Source organism: Beauveria bassiana, assembly GCF_000280675.1.
Source record: "Beauveria bassiana ARSEF 2860 unplaced genomic scaffold BBA_S00005, whole genome shotgun sequence".
NCBI lineage: Eukaryota > Fungi > Ascomycota > Sordariomycetes > Hypocreales > Cordycipitaceae > Beauveria > Beauveria bassiana.
This window is the reverse complement of record NW_007930840.1, coordinates 1394776-1407326: the sequence shown is the minus strand read 5'-3', so window position 1 is coordinate 1407326 and position 12551 is coordinate 1394776. Positions and strand designations below refer to the sequence as shown.

Genomic DNA, 12551 nt, shown 5'->3' with positions numbered 1-12551 from the left:
CCCCCCCCCCCCCCCCCCTCCGGTGGCGGCGCTCAGACGGGGAGAGTTCCGAGGAAGGACTCGGCGCGCCACGGCCCCCAGCCTCGGCCAGTATAGTAGCGGGGTAAAATCCATCTTCACATGGCCTGGCTCCAGGCCACTAGAACTAAATATTCAATTACCCCAGATCAAGAGTACGACTCGCGTTGCCGCATTCGGCTGAGCTATGCTATCAACCTACGACATAGCGCATTTTACTTCAAATCACGGACAAACACACAAACTTGATTAGATGATTCTCCGCCTAAAGCTGAATCGGTAGCTTGACCAATCGAAAACTACTCAACATGTTTCATTTGTGCAAGCGATAGTATTAGTACAAATCTGCAGTAGAGCCATATAGATGGTTCCCGCGCTCCAGCACTTCAATCTCGTCTCCGACACAAACCACGAGATTCGCTCGCTGCTCGCGCGCAGCATCCAGGTCCCTGTCTTCAGGAACAGCATGCATGCCCAGATATCCAAGCGCCGCCTTGTTTCCATTCTCCGGCGTGCGGTATTCCACCAGCGTCGTCGTCGGCTGCGGGAGCCCCTTTTTTTTGCCCTCGGCCGGTCGCTGCGCTGAGAATGTGCCCTTGGCTGGATCGACGTTTGGCATGGTGCATCGCGAGGTGCGACAGACAACCGACAGCGTCGTCGCCAACTTGCTGTCCTGCCTGTGCACGCGCGGCGCCTTTGGCACGATGCGGCACCGTTTCCAGGATTCCTCGTCGTAGGCGGCCGCGCCGGTAATCCATAGATTGGCGCGGAATCGCAAGCCGTTGAGCGGCTGGTTTTCTGGGGGCAGCATCTGGGACACGGCCTGCACAGACGGCACGCTGTTGATGTTGATGGGTTGCTGGTCGGTGTAGCCGTGGACAGCGCGGGAGCCAATGTTGGCAAGCGGCGCGAGATTCTTGTCGGTGCGTGACAGTGTATCCGGCGTGCACTTGAACAGGGTCAGTGTGCGGCGGTCAGGATAGCCAAGTAGTTTCTTCAACTTGGGGATAGCAGCGGCCACTGCGGTAATACGGCCCATGTCTATCCCCTGGGCCTCGCGGGAGTGTATCGTAAACGGCCTGGGCTTTAGGTCCGACTCGCGCAAGTACCTGATGGTCGGTGTCAAGGGGACAATGAAAGAATACTGAGGCGTCGCATTCCATCGCATCTGTTCAAGGCAGGCCTGAAGACGTTGTCTAAAGCTGGGGATATCGGGATCCGGAAATGTTAGGCGCACGGCGCCGCCGGCATGAACCAACGGGTCCAGGCTGCTGCTCGTTTCGTGTGGAAGCCACAGCTCAGTTTGGATGAGTGACATTTTAGGCTTTGTGCGCTGACTGATGAACTGCAGCGTAGGCGCATCGTCTGATTTCTTCTCATCCGAGTCCACGGCAAAGGAAAAGCATCTGTCATGCAAAAGCCCGGCTTTTGTGACGACGGCCCTGTCTAGTTCGACAGGACCGCACGATTTCACGGGATGGATAAAGATGGCCTTGACGCGCACTGGGCCGTGTGCAGGACTTTCTTCTGGTGCAGCGTATTTTGCGTCATGTTGATCATCCATGTTCCTTTTCGAGGACTTGACGCGATGCAGATGTCGCAGTTGGCGCCGCGTCGTAAAGCCCGGCGCAGTCCATAACAAGCCAACGCTAATGGCAACCAAAGACACTATCAAGGCGAGTATCACGTACACATTGTCGTCTGCTGTTAGAGCAGCTTTAGATTTCTGAAATGCATACAGCAGCATCTTGAGACGAACGAGAATTATTTGCAGGAGTTGGGCGGAATAATTGAAAGGTAGATAGATATTCAATCCGGGACGCGGAAAGAGCGCTTCGTTCTAGCTTCAGCGGGCCTGCTAAGTGGAGCGTCACTGAGTCAATTTCTCGGACCGTTGATCGAACTTGTACATACCATTAGTTAACTAATGTGCACCCAGTAGCTACCAAGCGGGGAGCCCTTACGTGAATGACACCATAGTGGGAAGGGGAGTTGGGACGACATGATATCGTCTGGCAAATATTCGAACTGGATGCATTCGGAATCATGTTCAGCTGCCATCATGAGAGCGCTTCACCAACGCTTTTCAAGGCAAGTACTGCGGATATCCACAGCGCTGGATGAACAAGGCCCAAGACCGTATGGTCAACGGCCACACTAAGTACATTCTAGTTTCAATTGACTAGCAATTTTTGCAGTGCTTCTTTAACCTTTGACCTGCGCAAATATCCCTGGACGTCACCGGGCTCGTCAGCAAGGTACTACTGTATCAAACGAGGTTATGGCGGATCAAGCGAGCGAAAGAGAGCAAAACGTCACACGAACAGGGCACGAGCGAAAGCAAAGTCCTGGATGAATGTGTGTATGAAGGAGAGAGAAAGAGAAAGAGAGGCTATCTAGAAAGTGTGGCGGCTGATGAGGGTCCTGGCTGAGTCAGCGAGCTGAGGCCAACAGAGGTGCCTATCACTCTAATCTACCGTAACAAAACCTTCCCAGCATCCTCTCTACACCAATCGTCGTGCACGAGCGACTCATTCGTCAGCGAGGGCCGAGAGGACGAGCGTCTCGGTGGTTTGAAATTTTTTGGCGGAGATGACCGGGCCTTTCTGTTGGCGGGCGAGTCCATGCGCTTTTGTAACAACTGTGGCATGATTTTGAGCTTGCATCGCACCTCGTCGAGGATGCTGTTATGAACCAACATGCGCGTGGAAGCGGCGCATATCTGACCCCTGCCGATGAAGGAGCCAAACGCCATGGCTTTGAGCGTCGCATCCACCGCCGACTTTTTGCCATTGCCGGGTGTTTTGCTTCCCATTCCACAGCAAACAATGGCCGTTCCGCCGTCAGGCATTCCACGTCATCATCAAGAGACATCTGTGTGTGCATGTAAAGGAGAAACTTGCTTGACTCGCATGAGGCTGAGTGAGGGGTGCTTACATGCGAGCGACGCGGGGTACAGCGGTCAGCACTGTGAGCTACTTGGATGCTTTGCTGACGGACAAGAACATTCATTCAACTTTTCAAAAATCCTGCAGGAATTAAACCTTCTTCCGCACCAAGCCTGCTTTGTTTGAGAAACACCTATTGACAACCCATCTGCGCTTAAGAAAACAGTTTCTTGCCTGATTTACTCGCAAGCAAAGGGGCTCAATCTTCCAACTAAAGTTATTCAATTAGTGAATATCAACATTGCCAAAGTCCCTCAAAAGATCTTCAAGTTGTATTTCAGCTCGCTTCGCCTCATTGTCATTGCCGCCGCCGCCAGCAGCCGGTAGCAAGCCCGTCACAGCCACGGTACGATGCAACACGCCAGCTTCGTTATGACGCACCCGATCAAAGAACTTTAGCATGTACATTGGCACCGCCAGCCTGTACAGCCTAAACGCAGCGCGGATACCGCTCAGAGTATCCGCTGCCAGCGGCAACGTCGGGCGCATCTCAAAGATGCACTGGCAAGCACGGACCAGCGAGTCCATTTGCACAGGCGCGTCGGGCTCTTGCAATAGAATGTAGGCAGCAGCGCCCAGGGCGTACGCGAGGTAGTACTCGTAGCGGACTTGGCCGTGGGCGCGAAATGACCAGACTGTTGTCACTAGATGGCTGGCATGTGCGGCGCATCGCTCCCGAGGGCTGAATCGGCCACCAAACTCTTGTCTGGTCAAGTGAGCAAAGGGACGTAAAAGAGTCATGCTCACCGTCTCCAGGTGGGTGCTATTCAGTTCCAGTCATTGTGTGTCTCTGTAAATACGTACGGGCGGTTCAAACTTACTGCAAAGCAATGACGGACGGCAGCACAGACTGCTCAAATCGCAATTCATCGGGAAGCCCGTATTTCCAGTTGATCAAGGCGTCGTAGAGCTCCAATGCATAGCCAGGCTTGGATACAGCGTCGATGCCGTTTTCGTCGGGATGTAGATAGTTTAATATCGATTCGACAATCTCCGACAGCGCAGCATCCGCCTCCCGGAGAGCCACCTGCATTGATGGCTGCATCTGGACACTCAGCGGGTAAGGATACCAACTGTATCCTGCGGACCCAGCCTGACGAAGTGTGAAGCTGCTCTCGCGCCACACTTTATCAATCTTTGGCGGACGGCTCAACTTTCGGAGGCCAAGCGCCTCGGTAGATCGCCTAGCCAGCATCAACACATGAGCCATCTTTTTACCGGGTACTCAAAAGATGTCCCACTCACCATTCACAGCAATACATTCCCCACATGCACCAAGAAAAGGCTTCTCTCTCCAGCTTCCGTCGAGGCTCGGGCACCGTGTCGTCAGCAAGCTCGATCACGTTCCTATCGTTGAGAATCCTGTAGACATCCATGCATTGCGTCAAGTATTGCAGCGTTCTTGCGCCGTCACTAAGACTGGCCTCATAGATGAGCATAACGTATAGGCCTTGCATCAGAGCAATGGATGGCCGGGTGCAATTCTGCAGGTGAAGCCGGGCCTCCTCCGCCCATAACCTCCCTCGTGTTCTAGGATCCGCAGGGTCTTTGTATGTAGCTGGGTCCATCGAGTAGAGCTGAATTGCATTAGAGCATAATCGTCTTGCGGATTGTTGTGTTTTGACTTACGCAGCTCAAGGCCAGTAGGCCATTGATCAGAAAGGGAGAGCAAAAGTCGCTGTCGGTATTGTCGTCATAGTCACCTTGATGCCCTCTTCTAAGCCTTCGAACATTCTCTTCCAAGATTGGTCGATAGATGATGCGCTCCACAACATTGTCCCAGGTGAAAAACAAGTTGAGCAAATGATTCATGCGGCGATTATCAGTAGATACCTTGGTCCAGTTGGACAGAGGCAAATCATGACCTGATACATCCACAAAGAGGCTTGGATCTACCCGTCGATAATAAGTATCAGTGTCGTAGCGTTTCTCAAAGATAAAGTCACAGTCTTCGTATCTAACAATACGTCAGCAGTGTATTCCAGCATCGTACCATTGGGCATTACTCACGGGGACGTCAGCAGTGGACGGGGAGCAGCAGCAGGATATTGTCTCAAAGGTGGCCCAGTGGCGGCTGTAACCGCTCGAGAAGAAGGTTGCAGCAGGAGGCTTGCACTGGCAATATCACCAACGGCAGTGTCAACGCTTTCAGCCTCTCTGATTCTCTGCGCAATCTGTTCAGCGTGCACGCCGTTTCCGCGGCGTATCAGTTCAACCACACTCGCATAGTTTTCTGTGCGTTCCTTTTTGAGCTGCTGAGATGTGACTCCAGGCGGAGCAGTGTAGACACAGGGCCAGTTTCTTCTGGCACATTGGCGGCACTGTGGCCGGGCGCTATCACACTATTGCTCTTTGACATTAGCGCTGGCCTCTCGTGCTCCTCATCGACAATATAACTCAAAACTCGTCTGCTTAACCGCCGAGCGCGAATGGCTCTTACCTTGGTTTTCCGTGTCCTACAGCCTGAGGTCTCGAGTTAGTTTGCGGTCAACAAATCCATAACGTGAGGCTGACATACTGTTGCAAGCATTGCTTACTAGCTTGCGTCTGCGGGATGGGGTTACCTCTGGTCGGCGCTCTTCTTCCCCCAAGGGCCTGGGCAAAAGTCTCGGTAGTGAGCCTCGAGCTGGAGACATCTTTTTTGTTTTCTTTCTTTAGCCGTAAGAGACGAGGGCATCTTAGAGTGAAGCGGGGTGGGGAAGGCAGTCTACTTATACAACGACAGAATGCAAGCGTTACGTAACTTGTCCCTTCATTCTGAAAAGCCTGAGGAGGAGTAGAAATCACTTTTCACTTTTGACAGCAATTAATATACGGTTTTTGGAGGTTGTTCGAGGAGAAAGCGCTGTGGCATGGCCAATTGGGCGGCTCGGAGCTCTCTCCGGACTGCAATATCCACACGCAGGGTTCTCACTTTGAGGGCTTGATGTCTCACTCCTGCCTTACACACTGGCACGCTCTATTGTGTAATCTGTATCGAAAAGAAATTTACACAACTTTCAAGGCAGTTTTGTTATTGTCAAGAACGTGCTGAACAGAGCTTTCAAATCCGGACAACGAATAGCAAGGGGGCAGTGTCTGCGGGATCGACAGCGGAGTCATCATCCAATACATCAAGCCGCGCGACAGGGGGTGGAGGGGGGTATAATAAGCTGCAGGAAGACATACATGATGCAACTGTTCTCGGAAATGCCGCTGTCTACTTGCAGATAGCCGCGGGAAATTCTTATCCACAGCGAGTAAACACCACTTTCGCCACGTGTTGTTCGAGGCGTGGTGGAAAAGACTAAACGACGTTGATTCATGTGAGAGTGCGAAGGCGCGAAATCTTGGAAAAGTCAATGGCTTGTACCATGCCAATGAACACGCCAACGCGACAATGGCCAGAAGTGCTTCGTCGCTGTCACAGCTTCTTGTGTCGACAAAGGAGGGTACGTAGCGGTGTAAAAAGACGCTGTTAACCCTGTGGGCTCATCTGAAGGCTGCTTCGCAGCCGAGTTGGCAGAGAGACTTGAGCGCTTACGAGGAGCGAAGCGTCTAAATAAACATGACAATTCTTTCTAAGGCTGTCTGATATATCTCAGTCTATCTAGCTTTTAAAAGATCCCACTGCAAGGAATGGGGTGTTTACTAACGTCATTAGCACTCTCTCGACTAACACGGATGTGTAATGTACCTATCCAGTGTGCGGCTTCTCGGACACCCATATTTTTGTTGACTCACCTATCGACCAATACTAACATTCTAAATACACAGCTTCTTCTTGATAATTTGCTAATGTCTTTTTCTTCTCAATACTTTAGCTGCAAAATGGTGTATTCCAGCAGCGGTAGGGTACAATTTGGCTGGGTGCTTGGCCGGGGTGGAGCCCACAGCTATGTACCATGTCTCGCCTCGCACCGATCGCAGGCTTCACTCGCTCAAACCACATAACCATCGTTTGCATCACAGCCATGAACCTCAATCTATCGGCCTCACTCAACGCGACGCGCCTACTCTTCAAGCCGAGCATATGCTTACCACACCACACCGTGTCCACATTCAACGACTTACCAATCCCGCTCGACAGCGTGCTGCACGCCCGGGGTCTCAAGGCCAACATTCGCGCCGTCGTGCTCGACAAGGACGACTGTTTTGCCTATCCCGACGCCAAGGAGGTATACGGGCCATACAAAGTAAACCTCGGGCCCGTTCTTGCCTAGCTTCCTATCAAAAACCAAGCCGTACTCACACTTCTCACAGAATCACTTTGAGAAATTGCGCAAGGCTTATCCCGGGCGGAAGCTGCTCGTCGTCTCCAACACATCCGGCGCCACAACCTGGGACAAGAATCTGTTGCAGGCCGCTGAAGTGGAACGGAGCACCGGGGTGCACGTGCTGCCGCACGCGGTCAAGAAGCCCGGGTGCGGCCCGGAAATCATGGCGTACTTTGAAAAGCACCCGGAGACGGGCGTGACGGACCCCTCGCAAATCGCCGTCGTCGGGGACCGGCTGACGACGGACATGATGCTGGCCAACATGATGGGCGGCTGGGGCTTTTGGATCAGGGACGGCGTGGTGCCAATGCGACAGAAGAGCATGGTGAGTACCAAGGGGGGGCCAGGAAAAACTCCCGGGGGTAAAGAAGTTGTTGGTTTGCTAACGAGCGAGGATAGTTCTCGCGAATGGAACGAAATCTGCATTCATTCTTGCAGTCGAGAGGCGTAAAACCGCCTGAGCCTCGGAGTTTGACGGAGCAATAACAAGGCGTCACTGATGATATGGGAGCGGCCTTTTGCGCTGCGTGGAGAGGCCGTATTTTGCGTGTAAAAAGAAACCAATTGTACCAATTTTTGAAATTTCCGCCGGCATCTAGGTAAATCTATTATTACATCAATAATGAAATAATTCACATAAAATTTCCAACATCAACATCGGCACCTCTCTGTACATTCTTGTCGCAAGTCGGCGGCGCCGTGGGGCCGTCCGTCGTCAAGGCCCCCGAAAAAAATAAGCGGTCGCCCCCGGCAAAAATTCTTCCCCCAAATCTCGCATCATCAGGAGGTCACTGCTGTCGACAACCACATCTTCCGCCTCCACGACCTATTCAATACCCCTGCGACTGTCATTTTTTCACAGTCGCCTATACAATATCTACGCAAAACGACCGACAACATGAGTCTTCCTCTTGGTGGCGGAGCCATGGGCGCGCCGCCAATGCCCATGGCTGGCGGCGCCGAGGACCAGGGCGTCAAAGCTGTACGTCGCGCTCGAGACCGCGACCGACAACGCCGATATACCATGCAACTAACCATGATGATGAATAGATGAAAGCGGCAATGGAGTCATGCGTCGGCAAATCCGTCATGTCTGGCGTGATGGGTTTCGGCATGGGCGGTCTATTCGGCATGTTCATGGCCTCTGTACGTCCCCCCTCCCCCTCTCTCTCCCCTCTCCCTCTCCTCCTTCCCCCTTCTGGTCCTAACCATACTCTTTCCACCACCACCCAGATGTCCTACGACACCGTCGGCACCTCCCTCGCCGGAAACCAGGCCCACCAAGCCATTGCCAACCTGCCGCTCCGGCAGCAGCTCAAAGTCGGCTTCAAGGACATGGGCACGCGCTCCTTTTCCATGGCCAAAAACTTTGGCAAGGTCGGCGCGCTCTTCTCCGGCATCGAGTGCGGCATCGAGGGCATGCGTGCAAAGAATGACCTGGCCAACGGCGTCGCGGCGGGCTGCTTGACCGGCGCCATCCTGGCCAAGAATGCCGGGCCGACGGCCATGGCTGGCGGCTGCGCGGCGTTTGCGGCGTTTTCGGCGGCGATTGATGCGTATATGCGACAGCCGGGCGATGAATAAAAAACTTCTTCGAAAAAAAAAAAAACTGTCGGGTGATGCGATTACAGATGGGACAAAGGGAACTGTACGATGGGAGGGTGTTTGCTGTACGACTGGGCATGGGAATGGCGTTATTGGCATTTGGTTTTTCTCCGCGGGCATACATCTCCTCTCGACATTTCGGAGGGAATTTTAGAGATATACTGTTAGATACGTTGGAACGGGCAAAGCTGCTCGCTCATCACCTGTATAATAATACATTGACTAGACACTGTAGCCAGTGGCTACATGCACAAATTGAGAGGTTCGGTCTAATAAGTTGATATTAAACCAATGTATATGCGGTCATGGTAGCAAGAGTTTTTATTAAAGAGTATAGATAACCATTTGATCCAAAAAGTGTCGGCGTTTACGAAGCCTGATATACTTCAAAGGCGCCGAATTCCCAGTAGGCATTGGTAAAGGCGCTCGGGTTAGTCGCGACAAAGTTTGTGCAGTTGGAACCGCCGCCGCCTGTTTCATCAAGTTAGCATTGTGAGAGCTTGTATACATCCGAGATGGCGTCAACTGAAAAAAAAAAAGAAAAAAAAAAAAAAAAGAACTTACAGCCTGCCTCTTTCCAGCTGGCCTCGACCAAGTCGCCGCACAGGTCAATGTTGGCAACAATCGAGTGATTTGAAAACCTGGCACCAACATCACAATGCGTATTCGGAAAATCCGCCGCCGCCGTCCCCCACGCGTCCGGCGTCGGCTTCTTGCCCGTCACATCCGCCGGGATGCTGTCCCTCGCAAACTGCCACATTCTAATGCCGTCATCGCGCCACTCGACCGCCATGACGCCGCCCTGCTTCTCATTCCACGCCTGCCCAAACGACGCCTTGGCGCCGTCGCGCACGCCGCACCCGGCATTGTTGTTATCCTTGACGTAGCACGACTTGTCCAGCGCCTTGCCCGTCATCTTGCGCTTGCCGCCCATGCTGCAGCCCTTGGCCGAGTGCAGCGACATGAGGTTGCCGGCGTCGCCGGCGTTGACGGCCTCGAGAATGTCAATCTCGCCGTGATCGGGCCAGTGCGCAGGGTCCGTCAGCCAGAGCGCGGGCCACGCGGCGCAGGCGTAGGGGCTGTGCTTGACGTCAAAGAGAAAGAGGCCCTTGTTGTACGTCTTCTTGGACTCGATGCGCACCGAGAAGCGGCCGGTCGAGGCGTCGGGGGTGGAGCCAGGGCCAACGGTGGTGTCGACCTTGATGACGGCCGTGTTGGCGGTGGCGTAGGTTAGGTTCTGGACGAGGTTTAGAATTGGGGAAGACAAAGTTGGTTGAGGGTTGGATGTAGATGCGTTGCGAGACTCACATGTTGCTTGGCGTCGGCTTCGCTGACATAGTGTACAAAGCCATTGGCTGCAGGCTGTTAGTTAGTGATGGAAATCGGTAGCTGGCAAAGACCAACGTACCAGGATCATACGTATTAAAGTAGTTGAATTGGCTGAAAAAGTTTTCGCCAGAGTCTGCGTTTGTCAGTCTGGGTCATTGCAGACACGAGGGTGCAGGTACTTGCATGTATCTTGCAGCGTGTAGGATAGCTCCTTGTAGGCCGGGTAGGCATTGTTCTTGGACACGGTGACACCAACGGCCACGGCAATGACAATGACGATGATCAAAACCACCACAATGGCGATCCAGACCTTGCGGGCCCAGTAACGAGGATTCCACCAAGGCATTCTGGTCGTGACGCGACTGGCTTTTCCGTGGTAGGGCCGAACATCGCCGTCGTCTTCGTAGCCGGGCATGGCGTATTAGATATAAAAGAATGGGCCGCCTGTTTTTTTTTCCCAGGGCCAGCTGATGGCGGCAATTAATTGATGAAAGGGAATATCAGGCTGTAGACAAAGAGAAAAGGCGTCTGTAATCTAATATCAGGCTCGCTGGCTGCCTTTTTCCTCAACTAATAAAACAGGCACCGAGTCTTGGAGGGGCGTTTTCGGCCGAGGTCTGGATCAGGCCGGGCTTGCCAAGACGCCAATGGCGGGGGTGGATGAGAGCTCGGGCGCGTACAGAGATTGTTCCTTCTTGGCGGCCAAGATGTATAGTCATGAAAAAATTGAGAATGAGTGTGAGGATGGGATGACAAGGACAAGATTGAAAAGTGTTTGTGAATGGGAAAATAGGAATGGACAAGCTCTGGGACAACAGGCTATTGACGCAGGATGGATAGTTGGGCGGGACGTGGTTGGCCGAGAGGGAAAAGATGTGGTGCTGCGCCTCGTCCAAATACGATAAGAAGCTACCAACAGCGCAGCAAAACTACAAAGTTCTAGGTGTGGTTGCCCCTGGCATGCACATGCCTAGGTACAGCACTGTAGGTAGGTAGGTACCCGTAACTTCTCTGCGGCCTGAGGCTTTAAACGTGTGTTTCTACGAAGGGTGCCAGGTGCAGCACCAACAACTGACTGGTACAGCAGGATGATTGACAACAGCCCAGCGCTCTTCCAAAAGGGCAACAGGTTATCAGGCCAGAAAAGGTTCAGGGAAAGGGCAACACGAAGGGAAAACTAAAGAAGGGGTGGGCGAGGGACGCGCGTCAGAAGTCGAGAGCAAGCCACCAGCTCTGGTACACTGGCGCTGTACTGGTTTCCCCTGACGATCCAGAAGTATTGGCGGCGACTTTCAAAAGTACTGCGACTAGCGAAGAAAAAAAAGGTTCATCAATGAGCTAACTAATGGTGCTAAATCCAAGTTCCAGGGCGCTGTGGTGGAACCGGGATGGACGGGATAGACGGGATTGACATGGCACACGGTGGAGTAAAGCTTGTACATCTTCGATGGATGAGGTATTCGCAGAGCTGATCTGTTCATCGCAAATTGTAGTTCTTTTCTTTTCAACGAATTTGCATTTTGCTCAGCATAGATGCTCCGTTGTCCGGTCATCGCATGTCGCCGCATACGTTGCCGTCTTGTATTAAGCCATTGGCATGTCGGCGGGGGGGCATCGTCGTTGCCCCAGCGGGATCTGGTTAGCGGGCGTGACGACAATCCGATCGGCGAGGTTTTGTCTCAGGCTAGGTAGGCACGGGCAAGGTGCCAGGGTTTATAAATATCTCATCATTGCTGAAAATGGCCGGTTTTTTCGATATTGATCTAATTTTCGGACACAATAGCACAATGTCGTTGCAGTCTTCTCCAGAGCATGGATTTGAATGTGAGTTCGTATTATAATCGAGTGGCGTGGGGCAACATTCGCACACGTTATTAATAGTGGTACAAATGCCAGCCTGCTTCCACGGTATGCCGACGAAACCCGCTGAGTTTCTCGCACCGGTTTCACCACCTTTGAGCCGCCGCCATCACAGCATTGCCAAACACATACAAATAAAACAAAAGCAAAGATGTCAGAAAAAAAAAGAAATTGAACTCGTAATATCAACGGGGTATTAATATGCCGCCCATGCCTAAACCAAAACAAATCTCGTCTCCTCCTCCTCCACCTCCCAGACCTCTCTCCCTGTCCACTCCGGGCCAATGATTCCCGAATAGCCTCATCCATTCCCCCCAAACCGCTGGCCTCCCATCACTCCACCGCCAGCGTCTTCGTCACCGCCACCACCGCGCACACCCAGCTCAGCAGATCCGTCGTCAGCGTCCTCGCCATGTTCACCCTCAACCACACAACCTGCTGGTCCACATTCGTCAGCCCTTCCTCGTCCTCAATCGCCACGCCGTCGTCGTCGACCATGGCCTTGATCGGCCCGGCCACCCACGGCACCCACGCA

At 52.9% G+C, this 12551-nt stretch overlaps 6 protein-coding genes across 6 annotated transcripts in view; 1 reads left to right on the top strand and 5 right to left on the bottom strand.

The window, feature by feature from the left end:
* Positions 1 to 352: 352 nt before the first annotated feature.
* BBA_02724 (molybdopterin cofactor sulfurase) lies at positions 353 to 1765 on the bottom strand (the record flags this gene model as incomplete). Its single annotated transcript, XM_008597821.1, has 1 exon — positions 353 to 1765. The coding sequence occupies one exon, from the start codon at positions 1763 to 1765 to the stop codon at positions 353 to 355; it is 1413 nt and encodes a 470-aa protein (XP_008596043.1).
* A 784-nt stretch (positions 1766 to 2549) lies between these two features.
* On the bottom strand, positions 2550 to 2869 carry BBA_02723 (uncharacterized protein; the record flags this gene model as incomplete). Its single annotated transcript, XM_008597820.1, has 2 exons — positions 2550 to 2624; positions 2690 to 2869. The coding sequence occupies 2 exons, from the start codon at positions 2867 to 2869 to the stop codon at positions 2550 to 2552; spliced, it is 255 nt and encodes an 84-aa protein (XP_008596042.1).
* Positions 2870 to 3191: 322 nt separating this feature from the next.
* On the bottom strand, positions 3192 to 5602 carry BBA_02722 (nitrate assimilation regulatory protein nirA; the record flags this gene model as incomplete). Its single annotated transcript, XM_008597819.1, has 7 exons — positions 3192 to 3729; positions 3788 to 4150; positions 4212 to 4543; positions 4596 to 4923; positions 4977 to 5287; positions 5407 to 5429; positions 5485 to 5602. 7 exons carry the CDS (start codon positions 5600 to 5602, stop codon positions 3192 to 3194), a joined length of 2013 nt encoding a protein of 670 aa, XP_008596041.1.
* A 1248-nt stretch (positions 5603 to 6850) lies between these two features.
* BBA_02721 (HAD superfamily phosphatase) lies at positions 6851 to 8806 on the top strand (the record flags this gene model as incomplete). Its single annotated transcript, XM_008597818.1, has 4 exons — positions 6851 to 7141; positions 7209 to 7547; positions 8085 to 8204; positions 8273 to 8806. The coding sequence occupies 4 exons, from the start codon at positions 6851 to 6853 to the stop codon at positions 8804 to 8806; spliced, it is 1284 nt and encodes a 427-aa protein (XP_008596040.1).
* A 388-nt stretch (positions 8807 to 9194) lies between these two features.
* On the bottom strand, positions 9195 to 10571 carry BBA_02720 (glycoside hydrolase family 16 protein; the record flags this gene model as incomplete). The annotated part of the gene is made up of 5 exons (XM_008597817.1): positions 9195 to 9298; positions 9392 to 10064; positions 10136 to 10182; positions 10236 to 10303; positions 10336 to 10571. The coding sequence occupies 5 exons, from the start codon at positions 10569 to 10571 to the stop codon at positions 9195 to 9197; spliced, it is 1128 nt and encodes a 375-aa protein (XP_008596039.1).
* A 1778-nt stretch (positions 10572 to 12349) lies between these two features.
* The window catches only part of BBA_02719 (uncharacterized protein), a gene marked incomplete at both ends in the record, with an annotated part of 532 nt that continues 330 nt past the window's right edge, over positions 12350 to 12551 (bottom strand). The window contains one exon of the mRNA XM_008597816.1: positions 12350 to 12451. Coding sequence (XP_008596038.1) covers positions 12350 to 12451 — 102 coding nt within the window. The remainder of the gene's footprint in view (positions 12452 to 12551) is intronic.